The sequence below is a fragment of the Paroedura picta genome, chromosome 5, assembly GCF_049243985.1.
Source record: "Paroedura picta isolate Pp20150507F chromosome 5, Ppicta_v3.0, whole genome shotgun sequence".
NCBI classification, from domain to species: domain Eukaryota; kingdom Metazoa; phylum Chordata; class Lepidosauria; order Squamata; family Gekkonidae; genus Paroedura; species Paroedura picta.
Window position 1 is genome coordinate 16788810 of NC_135373.1, and position 12144 is coordinate 16800953.

The 12144-nt window shown below is 48.3% G+C and overlaps 1 protein-coding gene across 1 annotated transcript in view; it reads left to right on the forward strand.

Annotated features, from left to right (window-relative positions):
• Window positions 1-12144, forward strand: part of LOC143838841 (cell adhesion molecule CEACAM5-like) — a 49763-nt gene that overhangs the window by 1919 nt on the left and 35700 nt on the right. Inside the window, exons 2-4 of the mRNA XM_077340750.1 lie at window positions 2832-3185; window positions 3314-3417; window positions 9495-9977. Coding sequence (XP_077196865.1) covers window positions 2832-3185; window positions 3314-3417; window positions 9495-9977 — 941 coding nt within the window. The remainder of the gene's footprint in view (window positions 1-2831; window positions 3186-3313; window positions 3418-9494; window positions 9978-12144) is intronic.

Consider the following 12144-nt stretch of genomic DNA (forward strand, 5'->3'; position numbering starts at 1 on the left):
GATATCTATGGACTACAATTCCCATAAGCCTTGTGGCAGGGATTCACAGGAATTGTAGTCCATGGACATCTGGAGAGCCACCTTTGGCCACCCTTGATCTAGTTAATTATCTGCCAACAGCACTGTGGTGCTTCTTCAGCTGTCAGTCTGGTTGCCAGCTCCAGGGAAATTCCTGGAGATTTGAGGATAGAACATGTGGAGGGCAGAATCTGGAGCAGGAAGTCTCAGAGGGTGGCTACAGCAGTGTGTCATAGGACAGCTGGGGACTGAGCACTGTAGAGGCCAAGGATAGTTTTAGGGTGTAAGCTTTTAAGCATCTAATTTCCCTCAGCAGTGGTGCCATGGGCTCTGCTACCATTTCCTCCAGCAGGACTGATCTCCATAGCCTGGATATTGGGTGTAATTCTAGAAGTCCAGCTCCTGCCAGGAGGTTGGCAGCTCTAGCTAGCTGGCTGTGTCTCGATCCAGATCAGGACATCCTCTCTGGGGCCACCAAAGTATGTTAAAATGGTGGTCAGAAGTCGGATCTAGTTCAAGGTTCTTGTTTTGATCTTTAGTAGGGTTGCATGCTTCGGCGTGGTTTGGCCCCTTCGGCAATCACCGAAGCCCGAGGCACCCATCGCTGTCCACCTCAGGCTTCGGTGATCGCCGAACTGCACCGAACTGCACCGAACCATGCCGAACTGCGCCGAACCTAATCTCGAGCCTGTCAAAATTCAGAAATCCTGTTTTGGAGAACTTGGGTTTGTATGCTTATCAGAAAACGAGCTGAAATCTCCGCCCCTCCCAATTAATTTCAGCTAAGAAGGATACTAAGAATCACAGGAGCATTTCTGCAGAGATTTTGTCCCAATTCATATGTGTGGAATCGGCTCATCTTATTTCCCCAAAGATGAGAATCCTACAGCCAACACTGAGGAAAGAATATCTAAAACCACTACAGAGAGTCTTGTTTCTTAAAAAAATGACCATTTGAGATGTAATGCTCTCCTTCAGAGATGATTTCAGTTATTTCAGACAGCCCCTGTGAAGTGAAAAGTGTGGGGTGAAGGAAGTAAACCTTCCTTCTTAACTAAATATTTTATTTATTCCAGAAGAAAGACATGCAAAAATTACACTGCATGCTACAGAACTACTATTTTGAAATGCTTCTATATTGCCACTGTCATGATGGTCAGTTCATAGTCTGAGGAAGAGTGCTTGGCTGCGACTTGACAGCTGAAGAAACAAAAACACCATTATAAAAAAACGGGTTCTGTTTTGCGAGGGAAAACTTTCATGCTTCTGCACTTGAGATACTGCAGTATCCTCATAGATTCATTGACTGAGTCAGTCCAACTGTTGTTGGATCTCCCCACTTTTCCTGCTGACTGCAACTTTTCCTAACATGATTGTTCTTTCCGGTGACTCTTGTCTTCTCACTTTATCAGTCCCAATTATCCAGAGATACAGCCTTAACCTACAGTCATTTGAAAAATCACCTGGGACTATTCCAGCAGTGTGGATTTTTACCCTATGAATTCCTACTCAGATGTCTCTTGTTTACATCCCAGCTTGATATTTGCTAAGACAATGGCTTGACATTTCTTTTTTATAATTGATGGTTCTTTTTACTGCTGTTAGTGCCGTGTTTTCATAATTAATACTGGAGTTTAAACTGTCTTGCTTGCTCATGGTCAGAGCAAACTAGATGTTTTGTTTGATTCATTCATTTATTTGAACCATTTCTCTCCCACCTTATGTGCTTGGAATTGAGGCAACAAATGATGTAGCGACCCTGCTGCAAAGAGAGAATAATTAAATTTAAATAATTAAATTTAAAACTGATTTCCACATAGAATTCATCAATTTAAAAGCATTCTGCCTGCAATCATGATGTAATTGAGGACTTAGATTCAGAGATCTTCCGTTGCTTTCATAGCTGAAATCTGGATACGGATTAAGACAAGTTAATTTTATATCTACCAATCAGGATTCTAAGTAAGGATCAGCACTGTTTAGAACCCTGGATTGTGGACAGATGAATGTATTTTGATGTTACAACAAACTGAAGATTTCCAAAACCTAGAAGTCTTGAAATGTGCTCTTTGTGAAATGGAAGGATGAGAAGGCAGGTTCACAGGCAAGTCATGTACAGCAGTGGTCCCCAACCTTTTTATCACCGGGGACCACTCAACGCCGGGGACCACTCACCGGGGACCACTCAACGCCTTTACTGAGGCCCGGTGGGGGGGGTAGTTTACTCCTCTACTCTCAACCACTGCCCTAACGCTCTCTGATCGCTATGGTAACATTTAAACATCCCTTCAAAATAAGATACAGACACGCCACAACAATGAAGTGTGTTGTAAAGGGCCAGGGGGGGGGATGAAGTAAAGGGTCGGGGGGGGGGAGAAGGCGTCCTTCAGGGCCCACCTCCAATTAGTCGAAGGACCACATGTGGTCTATGGCCCACAGGTTGGGGATCACTAATGTACAGGATATCACATTGGCAATAGCTCTCCAGTAGAAGTGACCCCTTTACTGAAGAGCTATTGCCAATGTGATATCCTGTACCTGTAGAAATTAATACTGGTGATGTTATATTAAGACTAGAATTGCAACCACTGGAAAATAGAAAGCGGGATTGAATACCTGGGACCCCGTTCTTGTTGCAAAATTATTTAGGACTGCATTTAATAAATCTCAAGAAGATACAACTTTTTGCCTATTCATTTTGTTTGCTTTGGGTATATTCCCACCTGGCACTTAGCATAGGCAACAGGGAGAATGATCCCAGTCTGGATGTTGTTGACTAATAAAAATGTGTTTCTTTCTGTTCCCTCCCCCAGCTGCTGTCCTGAGTTGTTGCTTCCTGCTAACCCAGGCCCAGGATATCCCTGTTACAGTGAACCCACCAAAGCCAGTAGAAGGCCAGGAGGTCACTCTGACTCCAGGAGGAAGCCCCAACATTTTTTCATGTAACTGGTTTCGAGGAGAAGATTTGCCTCCAAACCGGATCTTTGTATATCTTCCATCATCTGAGCAAGAGAACGGACCAGGCTATACAGGGCGGGAGACCGGAGGTTCAAACTGCTCCCTGCACATCAGAAGTCTGACGTTGAATGACACTGGAAAGTATACAGTGTTAAAGACCGCAAGTACGGGTCTTTCTGAAAAGGGAAGTGTGCAGATACAAGTCTTGGGTATGTTTTTTTCCTTCCACTGTTTAATGTACCATATAAAATCCTTAGCTTCTCAGTGACTCACTCCCTCACTGAGGGCCAATCAGAGGGGTGGCATGCTCACCTCTGTGCCTCTGATTGGTCTTCAGTTGGAGGGGCCTCCCTCAGGCACCATGCCCCAGCCTACTCACTGCTGGAGAACAGTGCTGAAGACTGGCCTCCTGCTCTGTGCTACCCTGTCACTGGGGGAACAGTGAGGAAAGTTGATCTTGGCCACCCTGCCGCTCTCCCCTGCATGCTCACTATGGGGGTGGGGGGTGGGAAAGGCCATTCACGTCCTCAGCCGCTCTCCCCAATGTCCTCGCTGCTGGGAAACAGTGGGGAAGGCCGCCATGCACCCTCCATGGCAGCCCCACCACTCTCCTCACCCTGGCCTCTGGCAGAGGACAGGGAAGCCCCTCTTCCCATGCTCCGCAGCAGCAGCCACAGAAGTGGTGCATGGGGGACATCCCCCAGCACATTTTAAAAATGGGCTTCTCTACTAGTCTCTCATATATTTCGCCCCTTAAGGCATTCTGAGCAATCTCTCCTGCTCAGCCAAAGGAAGAAAGAAAGGAGGCCAGATAAACCTGCTATGGGTACAACGGTTTCTAAGGACAGTCCCCCTAAATGGGTCCATTTCCTCACCTACTGAGATATGGAGTGTTCTGGTATTTTCACAATCCATAAGTGGCACATGTATGATTCAGTTACACTTTCAACCACACATCAATGTGCAGAATTAGTGGCAGAAAGGGTGGGGTTTCTCCCATCATTATTTGCTGGTTTGTAGCTGAAATGGGAATTCTAGCCTGTATGCAGGGTTATGAGAGCAAAACTTGAAGTTATTTGTTTTTCCAAATGAATGACCCTCCCTGCGTGTGTTGGGGAAGCTGGCACAGGCCGTGCTGGTTTTGATTCAGTTCTAGGTGTGAGGCTTATTCCCACAGAAGCTGTGATGGAACCATCCTGCTTCTGGCTTGCAGACCCAATCCCATCCTTGCCCGCCCCGTGTTCTGGCTGGTTGCCAACTCCAGGCAGGGGGGCAAAACGAACTCTGGGTAACTGCTGCCACCACCTCACTAAAGCACAGGGTCGCAGCTGGGGGAGCCAGGAACCCTAGCTGCTGCTTCCACCCCTGAGGCCTCACCTCTGTGGTCTCCCACAGCCCCAGCTCCTGAGCACTGTGGGGGATGAGCTACTGCAAGGGTCCACCCCTCTGGGTTTTCCCTTTGCACTTCCGCTAGCGTTTCCATGGCAGGGGAACACTACGTGGATCAGAGAACCATGGCCCACTTCCAATTTATAAAAGGTTTATTAAGAGAACAGGTTTAAAAAGCAAATCTTTAGCATCGCACAGAGTTAAGCGAAAGAAACCGGATGAAAGGCAGTCCTTGTGTCCCTCTGCTAAACATGCCCTCTCTGGTGTCAAGTACAAGGCAGGCCCCTTTGCTTAAAGAGATTCCAAAGTCTCCTTGCCTTGCTCACATGTCCAAGATGGCTGCTCACCTCCTCTTCCAAGGGCAGGCTCCCTCCCCGATGATCAGCAGGGTAAGACCCACAGCCAAAAGCCCCAAAGAGCCTTCCTTCCTGGCCCCTCCCACAGGAAGCTCTTCACCTAGGAGTCCTGGGAAGAAGAAGCTCTCCCTCCCCCATTCCAGGTACCTGCTTCCTGGCCAGGTCAATTAATGTGTGAAAGGGAAGGTGAACAGGAGCATAGCAGCCCCTTCCCCCCGCCCCCAGCCCAGAGGGAAAAAACTGTCCTTTTGAAATAGCAATGGGGCATTTCGTCACAGAAGCATACATTGATGTCCAAGATGTAAAGAAAGAGTAAAACGTGCATGTTTATGTGTGACAGAAGAATGTGGATGCAGGAGTGCTTTAAGGATTTGCAGGGGCCGCAGCACCAGAGCCAGTTTAAGGATTTGTGGGACCCCAGCAGAGTACAATGGCTAAGGGAGCAGCCAGACTGCGGGCAGAGGGGCTTCCCCACAGTGGAAAGGAATATCTCTCCAAGTGTCCTGAAAGAGGGAAAAGGGGGGGGGGGAGATAAGATACAGCCCTGATCCATAGAGGGAAGGCATTACGTGGGGCCCCTGAAAGTGTGGGGCCTGCAGCAGGTGCTACATAGATAAGCCGGTCCTGCGTGGATAGTTAGGTCTCTGGGAAGCCTGGCAAGTAGAGAAGCCATGCACCCTGGCTTTATTTTTATTTCCCCCCCTCTGGAGTGGTTGAAAATCCTGCCCCTGAACTGGAGGAGGCCCATTCACACATCCTTTGTGGGACAGATTTCTGTGCCTGCAGTGACCTTTGGATTTAGTGAAATGATGACATTGTTTACCACATGCCCAAATGGCCAAATATTCTGTGACAAATAGAAATCCAGTGATTTGGATGAGGGGCAAATCATCTTATGGACATTGGTCTCCCGAGAACCAAAGCTTTCCAAACACTCCGTTAACATTACTTGGAAAAAGATCCTACGAAGGCCTGTTCCCCCAACCAAAGTGATAAATGTAGTGAGTTACGTTGATATTGTCAACTGCTCTCTCCAACTGGGGGAGTTCCCTGAGGCACTGAGGTGGTGTGCCCTCTCCTCAAGAAGCCATCTCCGGACCCGTATGGCCCTGCAAGCTACCGCTCAGTAGCGCACTAGCGTTCCTGGGAAAGGTGGTGGAAAGGGCTGCAGCGGACCAGCTCCTGGCGTTCCTGGAAGATACTTCAGCCCTCAATCCATACCAGTCTGGCTTCCGTCCTGGCCACGGGGTTGAGATGGTGTTGGTCTCCTTGTTCGATGATCTCCATCGTCAGCTTGACCGAGGTGGCTCTGCTGTGCTAGTTCTTTGAGATCTATCGGCCACATTTGACGTGGTCGATCATGAGCTGCTAGAGAGCCGTCTCGCTGCTACAGGGACAAGGGGTACAGCCTTGCGCTGGAATACGCTCCTTCCTCCAAAACCGGACACAGAGGGTAGCACTGGGAGATGAACTATCGGGCCCTTACAGGCTCCCTTGTGGAGTCCCACAGGGCTCGGTGCTCTCCCCCACATTATTTAACATCTTTATGCGCCCTCTGGCTCAACCGGTGCGGAGTTATGGACTGGGTTGCCATCAGTATGCTGATGACACCCAGCTCTTTCTCCTCATGGATGGCCACCCGGACTCTCCCCCGGAACCATTTGCCAGATGTTTGGAAGCCGTGGCTGGATGGCTCGAGCAGAGTCGCCTGAACCCCTCCAAGACGGAGGTCCTGTGGTTGGGCCATAGGGGAGCAGACCAGGAAGCGCACTTACCCTCTCTGGCTGGGACGCAACTTAAGATCACGTCTCAGGCCAGAAATTTGGGGGTGACCATTGATGCCCCACTAACACTCGAGGCACAGGTCAAGCAGGTAGCTGGCCAGGCATTTTTCCATCTTCGCCAGGCTCGGCTACTAACGCCCTATCTGTCCCCCGAACACTTGGCCACAGTGATCCATGCAACGGTCACCTCCAGATTAGATTTCTGTAACTTGCTTGATCCGGAAACTGCAACTGGTCCAAAATGCAGCTGCTAGGGTCCTCACAGCTACACCTTGGAGGGCCCATATCCAGCCAGTGCTGAGGCAGCTGCACTGGTTACTGGTTATATTCCGGATGAGGTTCAAGGTTTTGGTTTTGACCTTCAAGGCCATCCGTAGTCTGGGCCCAGCATATATGAGGGACGGCCTATCACCCTATACCCCCCGCAGGGCCTTACGCTCTGCGGGGGCTAACCTATTGGACATTCCCGGCCCCAAGGAAGTTCGCCTTGCCTCGACCAGGGCCAGGGCCTTTTCGGTCCTGGCCCCGACCTGGAATGAGCTCCCGGAAGAGCTGCGGGCCCTGCAGGAACTTTCAACGTTTCTGCAAGATGGAGCACTTTTGCCAGGCCTTTGGTTGAGGCCGGGCAGCAAGGGACATCCGCCCCCCCCCCCACAAATGTGGCGGTTGTGTGTGCCATCAGACCCCCTTTTTTTTCTTCCTTTTAGTGGGGTTATGGAAATTGGGTTAGTTGCATGAATCTGGCCGCCATTCTTGTCTTGCCTTGTTGTGATTGGTGTACTGTGTTTTATTGTTCTTGTTACTGTTTTTAGGGGATTGATTTTATGTGACCCGCCTCGAGCCTCCGGGGGAAGGCGGGATATAAATTAAACAATGATGATGATGATGATGATAATATGTGTTAATGTTGTTGTTTCCAGTGTTGTGCAGCCAATGGGCACTTTAGAATTCTGGCGGAAAGATGGTGGGTGCCACCACAAAATGGCCACCATTCTGAGCAGGAGGGTTAATTGCAAAATGGCTGCCATGGACTGGATCTTGGCTTTGAGAAAGAGATTTGTTACAATTTCCAAAGAAGGGGGCAATTTTGTGCCCTGCTTGGCCATACCTTGAGACTAGGAATGTGCACCTCGGCTCAGTTTGGCTGCTTCGGTGATCACCAAAGCCCAAGGCAGTGCGCAGGAGGCCAGTGCTGTGGCACGGAGAGGAGGGTCGGCGCTCAGGGTTCCCCCTGTGACTGGTTTTAAGTTAGCACCATGGGATTGATTTGTCGCCACCATAGGAAGTTTTAATGGGTGTTTTAACGGGTCAATATTGTATTTTTAATTGGGGTTTTTAATGTGGCTCGTGGCAAGCCAGCTTGCTGAGAGCAGTGGGATATAAACTGCTACATACGTACATACATACATACATTATCCCCACATCAGAAAAATTGAAATTAGTAGGAGCTGTGCGGAACAATTCTCTATGAAGATGTTGATCATTTTTAAAATATTTGCATAGGAGATTAGTTGCACCCTTGTGTTTCTTCCTTGAAGAGTATGTCAGTTGGATTTTCTCCTTCAGGACTTGAGCTGACTTTGGCAAACAGAAGTTCTGTATTTACTGTCCTAATAAGACCATAGCAAATTTCAGGGGCTTGGCAAATGAAGACAGCAGTGGCTGTAGGCATGTGGACACTTCAGCTGCATGCCACAGGTCCCAATATCCTCATGTGCACCTGTTACCACGAGCCACCATTCAGCAATATCTGGCTGTCTCGCTGTCCTGTTCCACTTGTCGGTGTTTGTATTTGCACAAAGACATGCGGAAAGTCTGTGCATTTGAGAATGTGGTGTTATGGGACAGCAAATGGAGATGTGGATTACCTAAACAGGCAACAAAACATCCTTGGAGAAGCTGTAGGAAAACATATGTGTGTGAACTGGTCCTTTGGGACCCTGACCCTTGGATGTGCATCACTTAATTTCTCATTGCTGTACGGAGGAACGCTTGGTGACGTAGCTAAATGGGCAAATTGATTTGGTCAAGATTTGAGTTGCGACTGAAGTGATACAAAAGATCTCTTTGGTATCTGTGGGCTCTCCCACACAATGCAAGTCAACATGTGAGAAAAATGCATGTCTGAACTAGACCAAAACATTCTCATGTTGAGGTGTGCCTCTCAGAATTGAGTTTGGTTGTATGATTTGATGGCTACCACACCTGAGAATTGCTGATCTGTTCCATGCCAGACTCTGTCCATTCGGCTCTGGCTGGCCTCACTCTCGCATATAATTTGTTAATTGCCCTTCATATGACAGATGCCATGATGATAGCTTTACTGCCTTACTGAGAACAATGTCTTTGTTAACAAATCTGCAATTCCTACTCTCTGATAGAGATTCAGATGTAACGACTATTGTTGCTGGAGTCTTAGCTTAGACATTCATACAAAGTGTTGTTAATCTTGTATTTATATTTTATGGCTTGTGTTGTTATTTAAGCTGTGGACTTTATTATCCTTTTAGCCATATTGACATATGTTTTATGACAACTTGCTGAGCTGAGCCTATTTGTTCAGGTTGAAAGAGGTATTTCGGTAATCAGCTCTCGGTTTATCAGTTTATTGGCAATATATGCGCCCACTGATTCTGTTAGGTGAATCAGGTGATATTCCTTCTTCTCTGATCACAGACAGTGATATGGTGGTGGCATCTTAACAATTAACATGAGATCCTGCAGAGATCCATGGTTTCTCCATGTCTGGGACTATGTTCTGCCTCTGAGAGCCAGCGTGGTAGAGTGGACTCTAATCTAGAGGGGTGGACTCCAGTCTAGAGAGCCAAGTGTGATTCCCCACTTTTCCCCACAAAGCCTGCCAACCTTGGGCCAGTCACAGTTCTCTCAGGACTCTCTCAGCCCCACCTCCCTCACACAGTGCCTGCTGTGGGTAAAAGAAGAGACGGAGATTGTAAGCCGCTTTGAGACTCCTTAAGGAAGAGAAAAGTGGGGTATAAAAACCTACTCTTCTTCTGTTCCAAACCCTTTTTTTGTTCCCATAAAGCCACTGATTCCTAACGGTCGCATTCTATTTCTTCCACTCACAGGCTTTCTGACCAAGCCCAGTGTGTCTGCGTTCCCAACTCCCTTCCCTATAGAGTCCATGGGTTCTGTTACTCTGACCTGTGAGACCACTTTCGAAGAAGTCTTGTTCAGCTGGTTTTACGATGGAGAGCCACTCAATGGTAGCTCTCGGATCCAGATATCCGGGGATAACCGGACTGTTGTCATCAATGACGCAATCCGTAGTGATACTGGAGAGTACCAGTGTCAAGTGACTAACCCAATCTCAGCTAGCAGAAGCGACTCCTTATACGTAGCTGTGATCTGTGAGTATCACTGTCTCACCCTCTTTGGCCTGGCCGGTCATGGCAGCTGTCTTCTTCCCTGTCCTGTAGCTGTATCCTATCCCATTTATACCTCTCACGAGGTATCTCGGTTTCTTTTCTTTTTTTAACTTTTTCTTTTGGATCCTTCTGATCTTTCCATGTTTGCTGGCTCTTTTAAAACCATCCCTCTCTTTTTTGGTACTTGGAGAGATGGCGGCAATGCCCACTGACTGAATCGGTTGATATCCAAATATTCTTTCAGTGTCTTTGAGAACTCAGTCCTCATTATTGAACCCGGGCCAGCTCTATGCTCATCTGTGGACCTAGTGAAAAATTCCTTGCCTCTGTTACCCTGAGCTTAACTAAGGTGAAGGAGGGATGAACAACTGATATAACAGTGTCGCTCCCTCCTAGGTGTGTCGCTTCCTCCTTCCTTCTCACCTCCTCAGGTGAGGTTCTAGTGTTGACATCTTCAAGTTGGGAAATTCTTGGAGGTTTAAGGGAGGAGCCTTGGAAGAACAGTCTCCACCCTCAGAAGCTGCCATTTTCTCTAGGGGAACTGACCTCTGAAGAAAAATCAGAGATCAGCTGTGATTCTGTGGGAACCTCAGCCCCCACCTGGAATTTGGCAGTCCTGGCTCTAAATTTTGAGCTGCTGCAACACAGATGGGTAGTCAGATAAAAACAAGAGACTACTCTAAAGGCTAGCAGAATCTAGTCCTAAAAGGCCGTATCCAGGATTCACTGACCCACAGGGCTTGACTAATGGGTGACATTAATTTATAGCAGGGGTGGGCAAACTGTGGCCCTCCAGAGCTCAATGAACTACAATTGTCATGAGCCCCTACCGATTGGCCATGCTGGCAGGGACTCATGGTAATTGCAGTCCATGAACCTCTGGAGAGCTACAATTTGGCCACCCCTGATTTAGAGGTACTCGGTCCTAAACCACTGTTAGATTTATCCTACAATCCTAGGTAGATTTTTTGTAAGTCCTATTGAATTTAGTAAGGCTGACTCCCGAGTAAACATTCCTAAGGGCCAAACTACCCATGCACATTCCTAAGAGCCAATCTAGCCATGGTTGTTTGAGTTGGATTCATGTTCCACTCAGCCCCACAATAGCTGCAGGGATCGGCTGGTCAGGAACTGAAGGTCAGGAACATGGCTTGGGATACCACCACAGGCAGAGGAAGGGTTCCTGCCTCCCTCTCCCAAAGTTTGCCGAAAAATTAGAAATGTTCAAAAAAAGAATCCATTGGAGGTTTAAATCCATTTCCCCAATTTCTTTTTAATTACTACCTCTTCCTCTGTCTAGAGCAGGGGTAGTCAAACTGTGGCCCTCCAGATGTCCATGGACTACATTTCCCATGAGCCCCTGCCAGCATTCGCTGCTGCAGTTTGACTACCCCTTCTCTAGAGGTCTGTTGCTGGTAATATTCTAACCTCAAAAAGCTACAGTTTGCAATTCTCAAAAAGCACAGGGCAACACACTGGGTTAGCCAGAGAACCCTCAAATAACGACTGTTTAAAAACATGTCATGGGACTCTCTAGCCTGGGGCTTTTCTGAGCAAATCTGCTCTTTGTCTTCTTGCCCACTTAGAATCCCTCCTGTGAGAGGGTTGGAAACATGTTATAATTATCTGTCCACTGAAAGAAATAGCAAACAAGGAAGCCGAGGGAGAGTTACACTAGGCTAACCTGAGGGGGGGAGCCACAAGCTGAAGTATATATCCCCCCCCCTGAGCATATTTAGAAAGTTCCCCTCTCACCCACACAGAGGGCTCACAAAACAGCCAGGCAACAAGGCAGCCCGAGCTGTCTGGGGCTGGCCGAAGCAGGAGTGCCCCAACAGTGCAATGGCCGGGCATGCCGTGCAGGAGGGGGAGAAACGGGGGACTTTGGCCTGTCTCAGGGTGGTACAGAGAGGCCTGAGCTGGATTTCCCCTCATGCCAGTTTTTTGTTTTGCTTTCCTCGCCCCGTTTGTCATTAACTCGACAGCCTTTATTTTTCCGCTCAGTGACGTCAGGCCCAGATCGCTGGCACCAGCCGAGCCTGTTGCATGCGTGGATAAATGGGCAGCTCACAGGCCAGCAGGATGGCACTGGGGTGGGGGGCGGATGGTTGCTAGCAGCTGGCAGAAGCTGGTCAGCAAAGGCCCTCCAGAGGGTAGGGCCAAGGAACGAAGGAGAGACACCGCGAAGGGCCAGCTGTGATTTGAGAAGAGCGCTGTGCTGTTCTTCATCTTGAACCACAATAGTAATCT